Source organism: Dermochelys coriacea, chromosome 4 (assembly GCF_009764565.3).
Source record: "Dermochelys coriacea isolate rDerCor1 chromosome 4, rDerCor1.pri.v4, whole genome shotgun sequence".
Lineage (NCBI taxonomy): Eukaryota > Metazoa > Chordata > Testudines > Dermochelyidae > Dermochelys > Dermochelys coriacea.
In genome coordinates this window covers 119,507,554-119,530,478 of record NC_050071.1, presented here as the reverse complement: position 1 = coordinate 119,530,478, position 22,925 = coordinate 119,507,554, and the positions used below count along the sequence as shown (strand labels likewise).

The following is a 22,925-nucleotide window of genomic DNA, read 5'->3' as shown; positions in this document are numbered from 1 at the left end:
ACAAAATTGTTTTGACAAGAAGAAGAAGCTACATTTTAAGGAACAGCTAAACTTGCATCATCCTTGGGGTGGTTTGTTCAAGTGAGGCCCTTTCTGCTAATCCCTGGTAACAGTATGCTTGGTAATTAAAGATTGCAGGGTACTTTTCCAAGAGAGAAGGAGATATATCTTTTGTCCTGTTCAACATTCCCCTCTCTTAATAAAAATGATTAGGGGAATGGAACACATGACTTATGAGGAGACGTTGAGGGAACTGGGATTGTTTAGTCTGCGGAAGAGAAGAATGAGGGGGATTTGATAGCTGCTTTCAACTACCTGAAAGGGTGTTCCAAAGAGGATGGATCTAGACTGTTCCCAGTGGTAGCAGATGACAGAACGAGGAGTAATGGTCTCAAGTTGCAGTGGGGGAGGTTTAGGTTGGATATTAGGAAAAACTTTTTCACTAGGAGGGTGGTGAAACACTGAAATGCGTTACCTAGGGAGGTGGTGGAATCTCCTTCCTTAGAAGTTTTTAAGGTCAGGCTTGACAAAGCCCTGGCTGGGATGATTTAGTTGGGGATTGGTCCTGCTTTGAGCAGGGGGTTGGACTAGATGATCTCCTGAGGTCCCTTCCAACCCTGATATTCTATGATTCTATGATTCCTCCCAGCACCTTCTTTGTCCTCACCACAGGACCTGTCTCCTGATGTCTGTTAACGCTTGTACTCCTCGGTCCTCCAGCAGCAAGTCCTCTCACTCCCAGCTCTTTACGCGCACACCTCACTAACTGGAGTGACAGCCTTTTTTAAACCAGGTGTCCTGATTAGCCTTAATTAATTCTAGCAGCTTCCCAATTGGCTACAGGTGTCCTAATTAGCCTGCTGCCCTAATTAGTTCTAGAAAGTTCCTGAGTGTTCTGGAATAGTCCCTGTTATCTTACCCAGGGAAAAGGGACCTGTTTAACCTGGAACTAATGTATCTACTTTTGACCACTCTCTTGTAGCCATCTGGCCTGACCCTGTCACAATATTTATTCTGCACCATATGGTGTTGCTGCAAACAGTGCAGACTTTAAACAGCATAGGTCCACTGTTCCACTATTAACACTCCCAATATCTTCTCTTGGTTGAATTACAAGCATTTAAATATGCTATTGTCTGATAAACACTTAGACTAATTAGGAGAATAGTTTAGAGCTTCAAATTTACCATCATATAGCTTATTTAGCAATTAAGTGGTCTGGGGAATCCACTCAGCATTTGTGGATCAAGAACACTAAAACCAGAGGATGAATAGTACAATAGGGTCTCAGTCTGGGTGTTCGCTTTCCATGTTACTGAGCATACATGGGTAAGCATAGTTAGAGGGTGCGCAAGACAAGCCAGCTCCTCAGTTCCATAGCTCATTTACAGAAGAGTTCTATCCTGAAATGTTCCCTGTTATAGGGAATGCTTTAGGATGTTTGGAGAGGTTGTTCCTTTGTTGCTGTTATCTGGAAGGATCAGAGTTTGGATAAACACTATCTCCACTACAGCTCCAGGCATCTATATCGCTGATAGTGTGTGTGTTTATTCAGATTCTGTGGCATTTAAAGAGCCAGCGGTTGGTGCATTCACCTAATGCATGATGAAAGGTGGAAAAACAACCCCCTAACAATAGCTGAGTACTACCATTGCTGTTGTACTCAATGGGAACATTTTCCCCAAATCGATTTTGTCCTTGTGTTAGTTTTTAAAGGAGTTTTCCATGTTTCAGATGAAAGGTGGTGTCTTTCTTTTGGGGTCTGTATGAACTGGAAAGGAGGTCCAAAAGCAAATAAAGACGTTTCATAACCCGAGTGACCACAGGAATTAGAAGTCCTGTAGCTTAGCAGTAACTAATTCGCTGATTGAATGGAGGGGGAGAGAATATGGCTCTTCTGTGCTAATTACCGCAGAAGGATGATAGGAAGTTTTGGAACTTTTTAATACTCTTTGTGATGCTGCTCCAGAAGTCTCGCATCACCAGAAAGTAGATGGACAGTGCAGCCAGCTAGAAGGTATTGCCTTCCTGTACAGGCGAGTCTTATTCTGCAGTCAGCGAAAATCACGTATAGTTTCTGCAGTCAGCGAAAATCACGTATAGTCAAAATTACATTGAGTGTAATGGCGGGCGGAATCGCTCGCACTACAGGTAAAGTATTTAAATTGTTGTTTTTTCTTTTTTTCTTTTTTCTTTCCAAAGCTGAATTCACGCATGTTAAATGTGGTTAAGATGCAACACACCTGTAATGAGTTTTGCTGCATTTCTAACAAGCGGCATAGATGCATTATAAAGCAACTTGGAAGGAACATAGTATGAATTTTTCTAAATGGAAGTTTCAAAGCATGGTTCAGCAGACGGATAATCTTGCTTGTATGTATCTTATGGTTTCCTCAAACTTAGCACTCTAGCAAGTGAACAAAGTGACCCTGGATATTTACCAGTTTAGTAAGACAAAGACATTTGTGATCAGAGAGAATTTACAGCACTTTATTATAATTGAAAATCAGCTACTCTATACAGCATATGCTTGGAGAATTGAGCTTTAATTTGGTTATATAAAACATGAGCAAGGAGTTGTCCTTTGCTTTGGGCATGCTTGCATTATCCAACTTCCACAATAAATGTACAGATACAGCCTTACAGATGTAGTACACAAATAAAATAAAATCCCACTACACAACAGCTATAATAGTAAAAACGCACCAATGCTTAGCCTGCCAACTTGCCATATGCCTGAGAAGAAAGATGGGCCTTGTAGCATGAATAGTCTATTAATAAAACATATGTTTCAGAGTAGCAGCCGTGTTAGTCTGTATTCTCAAAAAGAAAAGGAGTACTTGTGGCACCTTAGAGACTAACAAATTTATTAGAGCATAAGCTTTCGTGAGCTACAGCTCACTTCATCGGATGCATTTGGTGGAAAAAACAGAGTAGAGATTTATATACACACACACAGAGAACATGAAACAATGGGTTTATCATACACACTGTAAGGAGAGTGATCACTTAAGATAAGCCATCACCAACAGCAGGGGGGGGAAGGAGGAAAACCTTTCATGGTGACAAGCAGGTAGGCTAATTCCAGCAGTTAACAAGAATATCAGAGGAACAGTGGGGGGTGGGGTGGGAGGGAGAAATACCATGGGGAAATAGTTTTACTTTGTGTAATGACTCATCCATTCCCAGTCTCTATTCAAGCCTAAGTTAATTGTATCCAGTTTGCAAATTAATTCCAATTCAGCAGTCTCTCGTTGGAGTCTGTTTTTGAAGCTTTTTTGTTGAAGTATAGCCACTCTTAGGTCTGTGATCGAGTGACCAGAGAGATTGAAGTGTTCTCCAACTGGTTTTTGATGTTATAATTCTTGACGTCTGATTTGTGTCCATTCATTCTTTTACGTAGAGACTGTCCAGTTTGGCCAATGTACATGGCAGAGGGGCATTGCTGGCACATGATGGCATATATCACATTGGTAGATGCGCAGGTGAAGGAGCCTCTGATAGTGTGGCTGATGTGATTAGGCCCTATGATGGTATCCCCTGAATAGATATGTGGACAGAGTTGGCAACGGGCTTTGTTGCAAGGATAGGTTCCTGGGTTAGTGGTTCTGTTGTGTGGTGTGTGGTTGCTGGTGAGTATTTGCTTCAGATTGGGGGGCTGTCTGTAAGCAAGGACTGGTCTATCTCCCAAGATCTGAGAGAGCGATGGCTCGTCCTTCAGGATAGGTTGTAGATCCTTGATGATGCGTTGGAGGGGTTTTAGTTGGGGGCTGAAGGTGATGGCTAGTGGCGTTCTGTTGTTTTCTTTGTTGGGCCTGTCCTGTAGTAGGTGACTTCTGGGTACTCTTCTGGCTCTGTCAATCTGTTTCTTCACTTCAGCAGGTGGGTACTGTAGTTGTAGGAATGCATGATAGAGATCTTGTAGGTGTTTGTCTCTGTCTGAGGGGTTGGAGCAAATGCGGTTATATCGTAGCGCTTGGCTGTAGACAATGGATCGAGTGGTATGATCTGGATGAAAGCTAGAGGCATGTAGGTAGGAATAGCGGTCAGTAGGTTTCCGATATAGGGTGGTGTTTATGTGACCATCGCTTATTAGCACCGTAGTGTCCAGGAAGTGGATCTCTTGTGTGGACTGGTCCAGGCTGAGGTTGATGGTGGGATGGAAATTGTTGAAATCATGGTGGAATTCCACCATGATTTCAACAATTTCCATCCCACCATCAACCTCAGCCTGGACCAGTCCACACAAGAGATCCACTTCCTGGACACTACGGTGCTAATAAGCGATGGTCACATAAACACCACCCTATATCGGAAACCTACTGACCGCTATTCCTACCTACATGCCTCTAGCTTTCATCCAGATCATACCACTCGATCCATTGTCTACAGCCAAGCGCTACGATATAACCGCATTTGCTCCAACCCCTCAGACAGAGACAAACACCTACAAGATCTCTATCATGCATTCCTACAACTACAGTACCCACCTGCTGAAGTGAAGAAACAGATTGACAGAGCCAGAAGAGTACCCAGAAGTCACCTACTACAGGACAGGCCCAACAAAGAAAACAACAGAACGCCACTAGCCATCACCTTCAGCCCCCAACTAAAACCCCTCCAACGCATCATCAAGGATCTACAACCTATCCTGAAGGACGAGCCATCGCTCTCTCAGATCTTGGGAGATAGACCAGTCCTTGCTTACAGACAGCCCCCCAATCTGAAGCAAATACTCACCAGCAACCACACACCACACAACAGAACCACTAACCCAGGAACCTATCCTTGCAACAAAGCCCGTTGCCAACTCTGTCCACATATCTATTCAGGGGATACCATCATAGGGCCTAATCACATCAGCCACACTATCAGAGGCTCCTTCACCTGCGCATCTACCAATGTGATATATGCCATCATGTGCCAGCAATGCCCCTCTGCCATGTACATTGGCCAAACTGGACAGTCTCTACGTAAAAGAATGAATGGACACAAATCAGACGTCAAGAATTATAACATTCAAAAACCAGTTGGAGAACACTTCAATCTCTCTGGTCACTCGATCACAGACCTAAGAGTGGCTATACTTCAACAAAAAAGCTTCAAAAACAGACTCCAACGAGAGACTGCTGAATTGGAATTAATTTGCAAACTGGATACAATTAACTTAGGCTTGAATAGAGACTGGGAATGGATGAGTCATTACACAAAGTAAAACTATTTCCCCATGGTATTTCTCCCTCCCACCCCACCCCCCACTGTTCCTCTGATATTCTTGTTAACTGCTGGAATTAGCCTACCTGCTTGTCACCATGAAAGGTTTTCCTCCTTCCCCCCCCTGCTGTTGGTGATGGCTTATCTTAAGTGATCACTCTCCTTACAGTGTGTATGATAAACCCATTGTTTCATGTTCTCTGTGTGTGTGTATATAAATCTCTACTCTGTTTTTTCCACCAAATGCATCCGATGAAGTGAGCTGTAGCTCACGAAAGCTTATGCTCTAATAAATTTGTTAGTCTCTAAGGTGCCACAAGTACTCCTTTTCTTTTTAATAAAACATAGTGTAGCATGTTCCTAGTCTTTCAGTGTTTAATCCTGTGTTATAGAAAGCAAAGCAATAGTGTTGGAAACCATATAAAATCTATGATTTACAATGTATAGAATATAGATTAGAATGGCAAGTGTTAGGCAGCCGTAATTATAGGAGTTGCTACCTCTGCCTCTTCAAGTCATCCATTTTCCTCTTAATGTTAAATGGAATTTTCCCCATTGGGCAAATATTCAGCACTGCCATAAGTGGAAAGATCTCCCACTCAACTTAATGGGCACTCCAGGTGCTCAGCAGCGCTGAAAAAGCAGGCCACTTATTCAGATGCCTAACTTAGACTGCTATGTTTCAGTGGTTTGGCTCTAGTGTTCCTATTTAGGAAGATTTCCCATTTAAGTCAATTAAAGGTTTGTTTGAGTTACGCTGAGCACAGGCTCTTTTGCTGCCCATAGAAAGGTTAGTTTTGAGTAAGCACACAGTTATACTCCAGGTACTCTAGCTGTTGTTTGTAGATACAACAGATGATATAGGAAGACATTCATGTGAAAAGGGCAAAGCAAATGTGAAATCACAGCATGGACAGAGCTCATTGATTTTGCATTAGTTGTTTCAACATGTGTTATTCAGTCCAAATCAATGTGATGTCTGTACAGTAGTTCTGCTGTTTTAAATTGCAATTTTATGTTATTGGTTGTTTTGACCGAATTCAAGAAACACAAACTCAGATGCTGCTGATGCAAGAAACCTCTGGTGTTGTCTGATACAGTTGTTCCCATGGAGCTACTGTATAGTACTCATATAGCATTGAATTCACCCCATCTTTGAAGGCCAGAGGACTTTATGTGATATCACAGCCTTTGAGTGGTGCATAGAGCATTGAGTATGTCCTATGAACTGCAATGAATTTATTTCAAAATATTGCAGTTTTCAACCAAACTTTGCAAGAGTCAGCCTTATTCTACAGCATGGGGCATGGGTCACTTGCAGGTTTAAATGGTGTAAATGGTGGATTCTTTCCAACTTGAAGTCTTTAAATCAAGATTTTAGGATTTCAGTAACTGAGCCAGAGGCTATAAGTCTATTACAGGAGTGGGTGAGCACAATGGGTGAGCAATGTGCAGGAGGTCAGACTAGATGATCATGATGGTCCCTTCTGCGTAGGGTTGCCAACTTTCTAATTGCACAAAACTGAACACCCTTGCCCCGCCCCTTCTCCGAGGCCCCACCCCACTCACTCCATCCTCCCTCCCTCAGTCAATTTCTCTCCCCCACCCTCACTCGCTCGCTCATTTTCACCGGGATGGGGAGGGTCCCTTTTCGACCAGGTGTTCCAGTTGAAAACCAGACACCTAGCAACCCTAAATAAGACACCTACTTGGGCTTTCTGCAGAGATTTAACTCTGGACCTCTCCATCTAACAATCCATTAGTTCAAATCTTTTTATGTGGTCCAACCACTCAAAAGGGACTCTAACAGAATGGCCGCCACCTGAGCCCTGCTTCTGGACCAGGGGTTCCTCTGCAGTGTCCCCACCTCTGCTTTCCCCTTCTTCGGGATTCCTTAAATCCCATACAGTCTTTCTCAATCAATCACAGACTTCCTGGGGTCTGGTTTCTTTATTTACAAAGTTCCCTCCAAAAAACAAACACAAAACAAATCTTCCATGCTGCCTCTTCTCTGAGGTGCTGTCTGAGCAGCCAACTCTATTCTTCAGGGACCACTGCAGGAAGTCATCTTCTGCAGCTACAGTCCTCCTCCTAGCTCTGCCCTCATGAACAGCCTCAGACCCTTTATAGCCCAGGTGCAGCCCTGCCCCCTTAATTGACTCAGCTGGGAGTACCTGCTCTGGCCCAGGGCAAGTGTAGTCCTCAAATCAAGGCCTTTATGCTCCCTGACCAGCAATACCAGCTTAGCACACCCACCCTACTTCCCTCTCGCACATTCATTGTTCCCATTTAGTTGAAAGGTGGCTGGGGGCATCTGTGTTGGTTCTGTATGCAACCTGAAAACAGACACACATCAACACTTTTGTGTTCAGGCATATACTATGTGCACCTGTTTAGTGGGTGTCACTCTTCTTGCATTTGACAGAATTTTGACACTTTGCACTTGATAGAAATCATACTGTTACTGAATACTGCTGTTTTAGAATACCAGCACATATTTTGCTTCAATCCGAATGATTCTTGATACAGAAAGTTAAAGGTCAGAGAGTGTGAAAAAGTCTACATCCAAGAACATTTAAGAGTAAACTGCTGAAGGTGAAAGCCAAGAACTCAGTCATAATTCTTTGGCATCCATGTATATATACATTATTGAATTAAATGACTTACCGCAGGCCCCCTCACTTTTAGGGAAAGGGGATGGTGGTTCATAGGCTGAAATAAGAATTTTATTCCTACCTTAATCCTCAGTGGTTCTTGCAAGATTTCATAAGGGCCAACGGTGTCCAAAACCATCACACAAAGTTCAGGATAGATTTTTTTTTCTGCTGCCCATCATCATATCTGAGCACCTTCTGTGTAAAACTGATAGTATTAGTGAAGCTGGCTCTGCTCCCTTTTCAGGGTAAAATTTCTGCTTGGGGTAGGATTATGTTTTAGTCTGGTTCATTGATTATTAGTTTAATTTTGTTTGCGTCTTTGATTTTGGGTTGAGGGTTGTGCGTGTTTGTTTTTTTAATAGAGGTAGAAGGGGAGTAAATGTGGAGTGTTGTTCTTATGATAGAAAGGCTTACTCTGCAAAACTTTCCCTTTTCTGAGAATCCTAACGATAGTCAAACTCTGGATTTGCCTGATCTCTTCTGCAAATTCATTCTATACTGCTGTATAAAATGCCTGTTACAGAGAAGAGTGAGACTTCTAACAGCAGCTGTAACATTTTGAATCCTCTCAGGACAAAGAAATTGATTTTGGCTGTTTTCCTGTTCTGTATTCACTTGTTCCTGGCGGTTTCTTGTGCCTGTGACCTGGCTTTGGTACTAATCACCCGCATCTGCTAAAAACAGGCTGGTAAACAGTGCAGAAGTGGTGCTGGCTTTCTAAGGACCCTGGGGGATTATCACAGGAGTGCTTGTGCTAGCAGTGGGTAGTTTAGAACAGCTATAACTGATGGGAGCTGGCCCAGTGTGTAACTATGGCAGATCTACTGGGAGCAGATAGAAGAGCTGAATAGGATAGAGAGAGGGAATGGCAGTTAATACTCGTTAGAACTGCACATTATAGCTACATTTACGCAGTGGGACATTCTCTGAACACGTGGTATTGCCCTCCCCCCATCCTCACGAACTCTTCTCATGTCGTCCAATGCAGCATCCTTTGTGGTGGTCATTTAATTTGTTGTTTTCATCTAGCCCCAGGTTTTCAAAGTGCTATAGATTTTTGTACTGAAATACACAGGATCACTGTAGAAATTGTCAGGTGGATGCTGGAGTTTTCACAGCTGGACCAGACATACAAAGGGCTCTTGGCAACGAAAAAGGAGTGGGAAGTGAACTGAGTTTGTTTGCAGTATCCAAGAGGCGACAGAGTATTTCTGATTTTTTTTCCGCTTTAGACAGGAGCAGAGATGATTTTAAATTTGAGGGAATGGAGGTTTGAATTCCCAGTACAAGAAGCCCTTGGCAGCAGGGCTGCACGGGGGGGGTGGGGCGGGGCAAGTGGGGCAGTTTGCCCTGGGCCCCACAGGGGCCCCCACGAGAGTATAGTATTCTATAGTATTGCAGCTTTTTTTATGGAAGGGCCAGTGGCATAGCCAGGTGGAGCAAACAGGGGGAGCGATCACAAAAAAAGGGCCACCCTCTGCGGTGCTCTTACTCACCCAGCGGCGCTTTTACTTACCCAGCGGCGCTTTGGATCTTCGGCGGCACTTTGGCAGCTGGTCCTTCAGTGCCGCCGAACACACTCAGAGCGAGTGAAGGACCCGCTGCCCAAGACCTGGAGTGCCGCTGGATGAGTAAAAATTAAAAAGGCGCTTAATTAATTAAAGGGCCCCCAAAATTGCTTTGCTCCAGGCCCCCTGAATCCTCTGGGCAGCCCTGCTTGGCAGTAGCAACATGCTTTTGTTGGCAGCCTGTGCCAACGTCTGCCCTTACGCCCGGAAACAGTGGATAAGCACACTAGCTCGATGCTTCTGCTGAAATGAAAAGAAGTGAAATACTTAACATTGAAATTGTCATCATTAGGCTTCAGAGTTAGTAGCCCCTTTGAGATGAATGGCAGTCATTCACACTTCTCTCTTAGCAATTGCTCCATGCTGTCTGCCGATTGAGGAATATGCATAGTTGTGCATTCCTTTCCCATTTTGAAGGTTTTCTTTTCAATAATAAGGGCTAGAGACTTAATTTTTTTAAAATGAAGGCTTAGACTCTACAGCAGGGGTGGCCACCTGAGCCTGAGAAGGAGCCAGAATTTACCAATGTACATTACCAAAGAGCCACAGTAATACGTCAACAACCCCCATCCACTCCCCACCCTTCCGCGCCTGCCGGCAGCCCCCACCAATCAGCATGTACTCCCCCCTCCCACCACAATCAGCAGTTTCACATGCGCAGGAGGCTATGGGGGAGAAGGGGGAGGAGCGAGGGCATGCAAGTCTCAGGGGAAGAGGCCTTGGGGGAAGGGGTGGAGTGGGGACGGGGCTTAGGACAGAGCAGGGCACCCCCCAGCACATTGGAAAGTTAGCATCTATAGTTCCAGCCCTGGAATCGGTGCCTAGGTGAAGAGCCGCATGTAGCTCCGGAGCCACAGGTTGGCCCCACCTGCTCTAGAACACAGTTACATGGTAATTTCCAAACAATGGGGCATTGCACAGCCATTTATGTGGCTGCATAATGACTTAATGCACAGTCAGGCTGGCTATAATCCTGAAGTCCCAGTGTCCAGAAGTGAAAGATCTTCATGCACACACGGGTCCATGGTGGAAGTGACGAAGCAAGTGATAATAGCACTGGTTTCTAAAGGCATTGACTTTAAAATGATTTTCGTTGAATTCTTTTTCCTCCAAAGTGGTAAATTTTGTAATGTTTCAAATTAAAAGTTACTGATCATTTATTTTGTTGTAGTGTTGTGTGATGGGGAGGTCTGCCCCTTAAGGATAGTAGTGTCTAGTGGTCAGTCTACACTGCCATGTGGCATGGCTCTTTAAGGATCCAATAGAGAGAGATAGAGACATAAGGGGGATAGAGCTAGAGGGACAGCGTCTCTGGGAATGAATAGTGTTTGGAGAAGAGATCCTATAACTGTCGCTTTAAGGCCGTAGGGCCAGGAGCCTTGCAGAGAGGCACAGGGCTACTAGACAGGCCAATAGAAAAATGAGCTGGGAGAAGGGGCCAGTATAAATGCTGCCTCTTCCCTCAAAAGCCAGGTAGACGCCTGTAGATACTGCAGGGGGTAAAGAGTTTCCTGCAGGAACCCTGAGTTAACAGGGAGAAGACAGCAGCTGGGAAAGGTCTGCCTGCTGACCCCTCCCAGCCTGAGGCTAGGACAGATTGGGGAAAAGGGTCAGGAGGAGAAGCTGCATAAGACCCTACTACTGTCCTGAAGCCTAACTCCAGCTTCAAGGAGGAGATCCAGGAAGTTCTTGTATGAGGGAGAGGGACAGGGGGGTTGTGTGACGTACAACCCAGCCCTGGGAGGAGGGCTAGGCCTGCTGAACAGTGCAGGAAACTGAACAGGACTTTTTCATGGTCCCAGAGAGGGCGTGAACTAGAGAGGCTAAACAAGTGAGTTACTGCTGAGGAATAAACCTGACTCTGTTAAGGGGTATATGTTAGAATGGTAAATAAACCTGACCCTGCAAAGAGGGGTTGAACTAACGTGGTCTGGGTAATTGTTTGAAAAGATCCAAAGGGTGCTGAGTACAATGTACCTGCAAGGCACAACAGCCCATAATAGCACATGCCGGAGAGGCATGCCGTCATGGTATGCCGAACATGTCTGAACTTTTATCATTGATTCCTCTAGGAGCTCCGATTGGCAGCTTATTTAACCAAACTGACAATGGTACCAGTGGGGATGTTGCACAGACTGCTGAACTTACTGCTGCCTTCAAGTTCACAGACTGAGCTTCTTTCTGTTCTGGATTCAATCAGTGACAAATATTCAGACAGTGTTATTGAAAGTGACATCAACGGGGAGGAAGCTGACAGCTGTAGAAAGAGGTAAGTGTGCATCAGTTTATAGCTGAAAATTCCAGCCGAAGGTTATTACTTTAAGGGAATATATATCCATTGAACCAACAGGAGCAGCAGTTAAGCAAATGAATGGGTTTTCCTGCTGAAATGTTATTCCTGGAGGGACTAAATCATGTGAACTAGATCACTTTTTCATAGTTATACATATCTTAACTACAATCTGACTTTAACAGAGGAAAAATGTGATCTGTATAGTTCATAGATGTAACAACTCATTCTTTGCTTTTAGATATTCTTCCTCCATTTTCTTATTTTCTACATTTTCTTTTGATGTATTTTAGTGGTTTTAATTTGCATTTGCTTATCTATACACTTTTCTTTTCACCATTTATTTTAGTAATATTTATACTAAATATGGCAGGCTTCAGTTGTTGTAAACTGTTGCTGTGAGAAACTGAGGTATGCAGTATATGGAGTAAAAAGATCTGTAAATTACAGTCAAACCTCCGAGTTACGAGTTACGGACACCTCGGGAATGGAGGTTATTCGTAACTCTGAACAAGACATTATGGGATGCTCCTCAGGGTAGACTGCTCAGAGTGGGGGCTCATAGCTCTGCAGTGGCTGCCTGGCGAGTGAGGGTGGGGACAGACAGCTGGTTCTAGCCCCCTGTCTGCAAGGGTGATGAGTGAGGCACCCTGGGGCACTGCAGTTTCAGTGAGTGCGCAGTGCAGGCTGTGGTCCTTTAAAACTGAGCTGTTTCTCCAGAGCACAAGATGCAGGCAGGAGCTCGGGCTCCGGCTCCAGCAGCTTACACTCCAGGCCAGCTTTCAGTAGCAGCTTGGGAAATTTCTTTCTCAGGCTCTGAGCTTGCAAGCTTGTCCCCCTCCCAGCCGGGAAGGGAGAGGGGAAAACAGCACTCACTACCTCCTACCTGTAAGAGGCTGTGGGGAGTTGGGGGTGGGAGTAGGGATAGGCAGCCCAGATGTGCCAACCTTTAAGATGCAAATACAGGCACAGTACAGTATTTGCTGGCTTGTTTGTTTTGGGGTTTTTTTGTCTCTGCTGCTGCCTGATAGCTTACTTCTGGTTCCCCATGGTGTCCGGTTGACCAGTCAGTCCATAACTCTGATGTTTGTATCTTTGAGGTTCTACTGTAGTCCTTTCTAAAGTTTTTCATTTATTTTAAATATATTTGACCTTATATGTAACAGGAAATAAAATGTAAAGTAAGCAATAAATTGCAGTTTGACGCTCACAATTCTAACAAAGCACTACACACAGAAGCTCGAATCTAAACCTTTACACTAAATATATAGGTATGTATGGCTTTAGATCGAGACATGGCCTTAACAGTCTGGTGTTCTGTGTTTGAACAAAAATCAGGAGCTAAAATTTCCAGGTCAGTTGCAGAGATGACAACTCGCAAGAACAACTGTGCTTACAAAATTTCAGCCCAGGATGATAGCGATCTTAGGAAAGGAGCTAACCTAGCTAAATTTCCACTGTTTTGGCTGGTAAAAATCTTACATAATCAACTGTCTCATAAGATAACTGTCACTTTGGTCCAAACAGTTAATGAGGCTTCAGTATCATCATATACAAACCCAGCTTTAGTAATCAGTTCCCCTTTTAAGTCCTTGCAAGAAACACCATAGATCCATCCCTGGCCAGCCTTTCATCAGGTTGGACAGAACAAAGTGTGTGGTTCTCCCTGAATCCTATAGGGTAATATAAACACACTACATAGTGGGCAGTGCTGTCTTAGGTTTTGCAGAAATCCTTAAAATGTTCACAGAGCAAACTCAATAACCAACGGTTAATTGCTCATCACTTTTCTATTTTAGGCCCCAGTCTCCAAAGAAATCCATGTAGACAAATTCTTGTCTCCCACCTGAGTTCCATTCAAGCAAGTGGGACTCCATGCTTATGCAGATGCTTTTGCAATATAGGGATCTTAATTTTTTCTTCAAGTGCTTGCTCATGTCGATTCCATTCTAGGTGCGTGCACACGCATGTGCACAGTCGTTGGATATTTTTGCCTTAGCAGTATCTGTGAGGCCCCCTTGAGTGCTGTGCTCATTCACTGGTATATTAAGCACCACCGACCTTACACCCTCTCAGTTCCTTCTTACCGCCCATGACTGGCAGTGCAAGAGCATTAGCAGTTCTGTACAACCCATTGTCTGTTTTCTTTGTTTACAGTTTGTAGGTACTTAGTTAGCCATTCAGTTAACTGTTAGGTTAGTTCAGCAATTAGAGTCCCGGCTGGGACTTCACCCTGGGGTGGGGCATGCCCCGTTCTCTGGCTTCAAACCATACTCGTCATGCAACGGGCTGATGCCTATTAGTGATGCCCACAACAGCTATGTGAAGTGCTTGGGGGAGTCCCATAGGAAGGAAAAGTGCAGAATCTGTAAGAACTTTTACCCTACAACCCAAAAGGAGTGGGCTATCGGCTTGAGGGCCCTCCTCATGGAGACTGCGCTTCGTCCTGCGTCGGAGCCGTCCCACTCGGAGCCTGTGCCTAGCACCTTGGCATCGGTGTGGAGTGCTCTGCCAGCACCGGGCTCTGCCCAGCACCATTTCCCCTCGCCTGTGCCTAAGAAGCTGCAAAAGAAGAAGAGCCCTGGAGCTTCACAGGAGTACCGCTTCATAGGGGTACCGCTGCAGTCAGACTCCCTAGGCCCCTAGCCCGGCCAGGTATCCCACTCCCAGGGGCAGCAGGGGACCCTGGCTTCTCTTGGGGCCCTTGTTGCCCAAAGTGGCCCCAGTGGCGAAAGATCAAGCAGGCCAGCCGGCACCGCAGACGCCACACCAGGCGCCAGATTCGGTTAAGACACCAACACTTAAGGGCAAGCTGGTCATGGAACTGCCCCATAGGGCAGCGGAGCATCCTTGGTCTCCAGACGGTAGGCATGGAACCCCATCTCCACAGCCTAGGACTCCGGCACCGCATTCCGGTCAGTAGGCTCAGGTTCCCGATGCCACGCTCTCCCTCTGCGAGGCATGGGACACTGGAGTCAAGGCACCAGTCCCCGTACCTCTGGTACTGGTGAGCTTCCAGCCTAAGATCACTGCGGTGCAGGTTACCATCATGGTCTCCCAGACATTGGTGCCCAACAGAGCAGGAGTGCTCCCATTCACGGCACTGGTCTCCACCTCTCTGTTTCCTCTCATCGGGCAGGCACCGATCCTCGCCTCGCTGGTCGCCAACCAGGGTCATTTCACAGACTCAGGCCTCGACAACTCTGCCCTGGTCACCGGAAGGGCAATGGTCCGAGTCAGACTGGCAGTTTAGCCCCTTGCTAGCCACCCCGGCCTGGGTTACGCTGCCCATCCACCCAGGGGTACTTAAGATAGCCAAACTGCTGTGACACACCCCCCCTCTTCCATTCTGCCTACCTCTAAGAAGGCAAAAAACAAGTATTACATCCCTGCAAAAGGGTTTGAATAGCTGTATACCCACCCTCCAGCGGCATCACTGGTCGTGTCTGCTGTTAATGAAAGGGACAGGCAGGGCAAAGTCAGTGGCATGCCAAGAGACTGGATTTAATTTGTCAGAAAGACTTACTTGACGGCCAGCCTGCAATTTCGGGTGTCTAACCACTAGGCCCTCTTAGGTGGATACAATTTTAATCTATGGGACTCCCTTAACAAATACAAGGAGGCCCTCCCACAGGACCGAGCCTAGGAGTTCGATGCTTTAGTTGAAGAGGTCACAGCGGTGGCGAGAGAGGCCCTCCAGATGGCCTGGGATGCTACAGACTTGGCAGCCAGGATAGTTGTTTCTGAGGTGGTCATGAGGCACAGCTCCTGGTTACAGTCCTCTGGGTTATCCCAGAAGATGCAGGCCACCATTCAGGACCTCCCGTTTGAGGGGGCAGGGCTCTTCTCCGAGCTCACAGACGCAAAACTCCACAGCCTTAAAGACTCCTACACCACCCTTTGTTCCTTGGGCCTTCATACCCCTCAGTAGGCCAGGAAGTCGTTCTGTCCTCCACCTCTTCTGCCCCCCCAGTCTAGGTCCAGGGGAACTTCGCAGCTGAGCACCAACAAGAAAGGATAGAGACAAGGGGTCTAAGCGGCATTACCTGTCATCTTTCCGTTCATCTCTCAGCCTGGCCCTTCCAGGAACGAAGGAGGCCAGAAGCAGGCATTTTGAGAGTGCACATGAGGACGACACCCCAGTGACATCCCAGGATCCACCCTCCTACCTTTTTCTCAACCGCCTGTGCCCCTTCCGGTCAGCCTGGTTACAGCTGATGTTGGATCGTTGGGTGCTCAACATAATATCTTTGGGTTACACCCTGCAGCTCATGGCCGACCCTCCCTCCCAGCCCCCTGTCTTGTCCCTCCTCATCCCTCTTCTCAATAGCAACTCCTCGTTCAGAAGGTTGAGAATCTCCTGTGCCTGAGGGCGGTGGGGGAGGTCCCTTGACATGAAAGGGAAAGGGTTCTACTCCCACTATTTCCTAATCCTGAAAGCAAAAAGGGAATCTCAGACCCATTCTGGATCTGCATTGCCTCAACAAGTCTCTCAAGAAGTTGAAGATTTGCATGGTCTCCCTGTCCTCCATCATCCCCTTTATGGATCCGGGAGGCTGGTATGCCACCCTCAGCTTGAAGGATGCATATTTCCATTTTCCCAGGACACAGACACTTCTTCCATTTTTTATGTTGGGCCACCACCATTTGCAATTCACGGCGCTGCCCTTTGGTCTCTCATCAGCCCCAAGAGTGTTCACAAAGTGCATAGCGCCAGTGCCCACTTACCTGAGGCGTCGAGGTGTTAAAATTTACCCATACCTCAACAACTGGCTAATAAAGGTAAGGTCCCAGGATCAGGTGTTGCGCCATCTCGATCTGATTTACTCCACCTGTCGCAATCTGGAGCTGTTAATAAACAAGAAAAAGTCAACCTTAGTTCCAGTGCAGTGCATAGAGTAATTGGAGTGGTCCTTGACTCTACTCAGGCCAGAGCCTTCCTCCCCAACGCCAGGTTTTAAGCCACGGTGGACCTGATGTCGTGCATGCAAATCCACCCTCTCACCACTGCTCACACGTGTCTGCAGTTGTTGGGCCAGATCACAGCCTGCACTTACGTGGTCCGGCACGCGTGGCTCCACCTCAAGTCCCTGCAAGCATGGCTAGTATCAGTCTACGTCCCCAACAGACACAGCATAGACCATGTAGTCAGAGTCCCGGACCACACGCTGTCATCACTAACAGGGTGGCAGAATCCTGCATTGGTGTTGGAGGGAGTTCCCTTCTCTGCCCTGTCGGTGACCCTTGTCTCCAGTGTCTCGGGGTGGGGAGCCCACCTGGGCAATCTCAGCATGCAAGGTCGATTTACGATCGCTCCCTACACATCAATGTCAGGGAACTTAGCGTGGTTGACTTGGCCTGCCAAGCCTTCCTACCTCACATAAAAAGCAAGGTGGTCCAGGTCCTGAAGGACAATACAGTGGCTGTGTTTTATATCAACAAGCAAGGCGGAGCCAGATTGTCTGCCCTTTGCCAAGAAGCCCTCAAGCTCTGGGACTTCTGTGTTCAACACGACATCCATCTCGTAGCCGCATACCTCCCCAGGGCCAGGAACGCTTTGGCAAATGGCCTCAGCAGGACCTTCTTATCTCACCATGAGTGGTTCCTCCATCCAGAAGTGGTCAGCATCATCTTCCAGAGGTGGGGAATTCGCCGGGTGGACCTGTTCGTGTCCAGGCAGAACAGGAAGTGCCATGTTTTCTGCTTGATTCGGGGGATCGTCAGGCTTGCTGTCGGACGCTTTTCTACTCCCCTGGTCGGGGGCTCTGCCTTCCCTCCGGTGCCGTTAATTCAAGAGTCCTCATGAAGATCAAGCAGGACAGAGCAAAGATGATCCTCATAGCACCAGCTTGGCCGTTCCAGCACTGGTTCGGCACGCTGCTGGACTTCTTGGTGGCTGCTCTGTTACAGCTATTGCTCCGGCCAGAACTGTTGTCCCAAAACCACGGCAGTCTTCTGCATCCGAGCCTGGTGGCACTGCACCTGATGGCTTGGCTGCTGCATGATTAAACACAGAAGAGCAGGAGGACTCAGCTGGCGTCCAGCAGGTCCTGTTGGGCAGTAGAAAGCCCTCCACCAGAGTGACCTACCTAACCAAATGGAAGCGGTTTGCTTGTTGGACTTTGAATAAAGCCCGAGTGGGCCTCACTGCAGTTAATCCGGGACTACCTTCTGCATCACAAGCTCCAAGACCTGTCCCTTTCATCTTTTAACGTCCACTTGGCCGCTATCTCAGCCCTTCATCCACCCCTCTAGGGTAGGTCGGTTTTCACCCAGGACATGACTGCCAGGTTTCTCAAGGGCCTCAAGTGCCTCTACTCACACGTCAGGGACTCCGTCCCTCTGTGGGACCTGAAACTTGTGCTATCACAACTCATGGGACACCCCCCCACACACACCTTCGAGCCTCTAACTTCCTGCTCTCTCCTCCTTTCTTGGTTGCAATAATATCGGCCCACAGGGTCTCTGAGATTAGGGTGCTTACCTCGGAACCGCCCTATACAGTCTTTTACAAAGACAAGGTCCAGCTGCGGACACACCCGGCTTTCCTCCCCAAAGTGATCAGACAGTTACTTATCTGTCTTTTTTCCAAAGCCACATAAGTTGGAGGAGGAGCGTAGGTTGCATTCCCTAGATGTCAGGAGGGTGCTAGCCGTCTACACTGAAAGGACCAAGCCATTCCACAAATCGATGCAATCGTTAGTCATGGTGGCTGACCGGATGAAAGGTTGTCCAGTGTCTGTTCAAAGAATTTTTTCTTGGATCACTGCCTGCATTTGCTGCTGCTACGATCAGGCAAAGGTGTCCCCTCTGGAGATTGCCCGCTCAACCAGGGCGCAAACCTCTTCAGCAGCTTTCTTAGCCCAGGTGCCTAGGACATCTGTAGGGCAGCCACCTGGTCATCCGTCCACATGTTCACATTCCATTATGCACTTACCCAGCAGGCCTGGGACAATGCTGGCTTCAGTAGAGCCGTGCTGCAAGCCGCAAGACCATGAACTCAGAGCCCACCTCTGAGATACTGCTTGCGAGTCACCTAGAATGGAATCAACATGAGCAAACACTCGAAGAAAAAACAGTTACCTTTCTTTTCGTAACTGTTGTTCTTCGAGATGTGTTGCTCATGTCCATTCTATTACCTGCCCTCCTACCCCTCTGTTGGAGTTGCTGGTAAGAAGGAACTGAGAGGGTGTAGGGTCGGTGGCGCCCAATATACCAGCAGATGAGCACAGTACTCAAGGGGACGCCACAGCCGACCCTACAGATACTGCTGAGGCAAAAATCTCCAATGCCTGTGCATGTGGGCATACATGCACCTCGAATGGAATGGACATAAGAAACACATCTTGAAGAACAACAGTTACGAAAAGGTAGGTAACTGGTTTTTTTCTTTTAAGTCTAGCGAAGTGACAATACCCCATGGAGAACTAGCTGCATTCCAAGGCTTCTGTCTTGCAAACATTTATGCACTTGTCCAACCTCATAATTCCAGTCCCGAGGCACGGTTTGGTGTGGTTTTCCCCTCACTCCCTGGGGAATGTAATCTTTCCCCAGTCTTTCCTGGTTGAGATTACTTTCCTTTCTGCACTGGCTCAGTTGTGCTGGCTGGTATGTTGTGAGAATGGAGTCCAGGCTTTGCACAGTCCTTGTCCACCTGCACAGGAAGGGGGGTAGCAGATCCACAAAGGCGAATGCAACCTAGAATGTGGGAAACACACAGAGGATGAAGGAGGAAACTTACACTACCTCACTTCCTTGCTGGGGAGCACAGGGTGAGCCAGGATCTCTCCCATAATAAATATTGTTGGGCAGGAAATTATAGCAAAAATAACTGAACATTCCTGCAGAATGTATTTAAGTTATTATTAACATTCATTTTAATACCTAAAACCAGATGGTGGTGGTGATTTTTATTTGTTTGTTTTTGGTGTGTTTTGTTTTGAAGGTGGGGATGTAAAATTCAGGATTTTCTTTTGTTTCCCTCCCTCCCCCCCTTACTCCTTCAGGAAGCACCAAGGGTCATGGCAAGCATTAGAGAGCAAAGTAAGGCAGGATCTGATAAGCAAGGGCTTGGAGAAGATGCATTCTGCAAACAGGAGAAAAGAAAGGTAAAGAAAAATTAATACTTGATATGGGGGAAAATACAACTCCTTGTACCTCATATCTCCCAAGAGTTGTCCTTTTTTTGAGAAGTGTTTTAGAATTCATGAAAATATTCACAAACACGTATCTTCTACCACTGTTGTCCCGGTTCTCAGAATGCATGTGAATATGGAACTCCTATTTCATAAAGCATCCTATACTTTTACTGTACAATAATATTAAAGTCCTTTCAAGGGAAATATTGATGCTCCATATGTTTTGCCCACTTGTATGTAACATTTGTTCTGATTTGTGCTGCTTACTCATTGAATGCTATATTTCATACAGTGAAGTGGAAATTGGGTTGGGGTGGTGAAAATGATGCATACAGTATGTCAATTTATAAATATGGTTTACATTAGTCTCCCAAAGTACAATGAATATTTTTTGCCAGGATATGACTATACAGTCAATCAAACCATTTTGTGCCGGAACTATTATTTTTATAAATCATTTTTAAATTCAATTTCCGTTTCTTAATATAGCCTGCTAAAGAAGAAGCAACTTGCACTCATGGAAAGAGCATCATTCTCTCATCTCGGATGTTTGTCTAGACACCCTCCTGTGGAACCTTCTGGCCAGCCTGATTCATTGAATGCTTCTGCTGCAGAAGCCATTGAGCTGTTAGACACAGGGGAGAAGATATTTCTGTTCCGTGATCAAAGGGATCCCATACTTGTTTTGCATAGTTCTCCAAGAAAAAAGAAAAAGAACTTCCTAAATTCAAAGAAGGCTGCATGGGCAAACTCCGGCTAATGAGGTAGATAGCCATTCAGAGCATCAATTAGTGAGACAAAGGTTATTTCCAAATAAGGGTCATGAAAAAGGAGCTGGTGTACGGTGAAATCATCTGAAACCTTGTTAAAAAAAAACCAATTTTTGTATAAGTTGCAATAGTTTGATTTTTGCATCGTAAATAGTTTTTATTCTTAGAACTGGATTTTGTGCTCTTGTCATCCAGCAGTGCACAATCTATATCTATTAACTATTGTTTTAGTGCATGCAGGAGCAGTAGGTGAATTTTTGCCATACTCTGTGATGCACATTACATAACTGAGGGCAGGATGTAGTGCTCATATAATACAATGCACCAGTTTTGTACTCTCAGTGTATGCGCAATGTCCTAGCCATTTCATAGCATTGTCTTCAGCCAGGTGAAGAGCTGGTAGCTCGCAGTCAGCAGGCACTTGTCATGGATCTGCAACATAGTCTGAAGTTGACCACATCTACATCTAATGCATCCAATGAAGTGAGCTGTAGCTCACGAAAGCTTATGCTCTAATAAATTTGTTAGTCTCTAAGGTGCCACAAGTACTCCTTTTCTTTTTGCGAATACAGACTAACACGGCTGCTACTCTGAAACACATCTACATTGTGGGTCGTTAGAGAAACCCCATTTGAAGAGATTGGCCGCACAATTGCCCTGTCCTGTTTGAAACGGGTTCAGGGAAGCCCACATGTGGCAGGTCAGATGGTTGGGTCGGTGATGAGAGAATGATTAACGACAATCATCGCTGACCACTCATTATGCCAAGCAGATTCCACCGTCATATCTTGTTGTGGTATAAGTGACCATAAAGAGTATCTAGAAGGCAGGTGAACTTACCAGGTGGTTGAAGAGGTCTGAGTACAGAGGCAAGTCACATTTCTCACAGATCTTGGCCAGGAGCATAATGGAGACCCCCTCGTGGCGAATATGGGCTGGTGCTATGTTACTAAGTATTGGCAGCCATGGCAACGTTGCACATAACATCCCGGTAACAATGTGCATAGCTTTGTTAAGCTCTATGTTGACCAGCCTCATGTGAGATGAGCAACAGCTGACAGAAGCACTGTACTCTGCTGTTGAATACTGATTTGACTGTTTGCTATATTTTTATTATTGTTTATATGTTGTGGTAACTTATGTGATTTCAACCCCTGATTAATTATTGCAGGATACAGTACTAAATAAAGATAAAGATAAGGAAAAACTGTATACCAGATAACTGTGGTAATTATTAATAAATAGTTTGTTAATAACCACTATAAATTTGGTTTTATTTTTGCAAACTGCTTTCTAAAATTACAGCAAGTGGGCTAGATCTGCCAAACACTTATGGATGTGTTTAATTTTGCTCACCACAGTAGTTCCATTGGCTTCAGTTTTTCACCAGCTTCCCTAAACTTGACTGTGAGTTCAGCTCAGGCATAAGTGTGCAAAGAATTTGGCCCAATCTTTGTAGTAGTGGAGCAACAATATTGTATCTGCTCAAAGATAAAGGGGGGAAATGGGAATTATATTATTTTCCAAAGGCATTAATGATCACAGCGTTACCAACTGTAATGGCATCGGCCTCTCATGAGCGCCCCCTTTCTCTGGCCAGTGTACCTGCAATCACAGTTCTTTTTCACAATGCAGCACTCACCTCTTGTGATGGCCCCCTTTGGTTGGTTGGGTAAGCCTGTGAGCCTGCTTTTGTTTTTTGGTCTTACATTGGGGTGGCACCCGCCTCTCGCAAGCGGCCGCCTCCCCCGGCCAGTGTTCTTTAGGTGGGTCTTCAGAAGTTCAGTCCTCCGGCTGAGCCTCACACACTGTCCCTCCTTCTGGGGTATACAGTCCCGAGTTCTTATCATGACCCTGGTATGGGGCCGTAGCCCTTAGGTTTCCTCTCTGATGCACTGCCTTCTTCAGCTGCCCAGCCGGGGCCTATCATGGTAACCTCAGCTAGTGTCCTTTCAGCAGCCCTCCCTGGTCTCAGTCTGCAACCAGACCAGCTGGGCCCATTTGGTACCCTTGTTTGGCCTGGCCAGGTTCTGTGCTCAGTCCCCTGGGCTCAGCCTGCCCACACTGACCTTTTCATGGTCCTGCTGGTGCTGTATTCAGCCAGCCAAGCACCTGGTTTTTGGCAGCCTTCCCTGGGCTCTGCTCTGCTGCTTGCCTTTTATCTGGCCCTTCTGGCCCCTAATTGGTCGTTCCAGCAACCCCTCTGATTGTCCACTCCTCTGCTTCCACTCTAGGCTGCCAGGAGGACTTCTCACTGCTCTATTGTGGAGCTGGGTGATGCAGGGCTG

General features: G+C 46.2%; 1 protein-coding gene across 5 annotated transcripts in view; it reads left to right on the top strand.

Annotated features, from left to right (window-relative positions):
* Window positions 1–20,684, top strand: part of EVC2 (EvC ciliary complex subunit 2) — a 174,133-nt gene extending 153,449 nt beyond the window's left edge. For all 5 annotated transcript variants that reach the window (XM_038399537.2, XM_038399536.2, XM_038399535.2 and 2 more), the window contains 3 exons: window positions 11,512–11,708; window positions 19,736–19,837; window positions 20,357–20,684. In XM_038399537.2, coding sequence (XP_038255465.1) covers window positions 11,512–11,708; window positions 19,736–19,837; window positions 20,357–20,627 — 570 coding nt within the window. In that variant the 3' untranslated portion in view covers window positions 20,628–20,684. The remainder of the gene's footprint in view (window positions 1–11,511; window positions 11,709–19,735; window positions 19,838–20,356) is intronic.
* The last annotated feature ends 2,241 nt before the right edge of the window (window positions 20,685–22,925 follow it).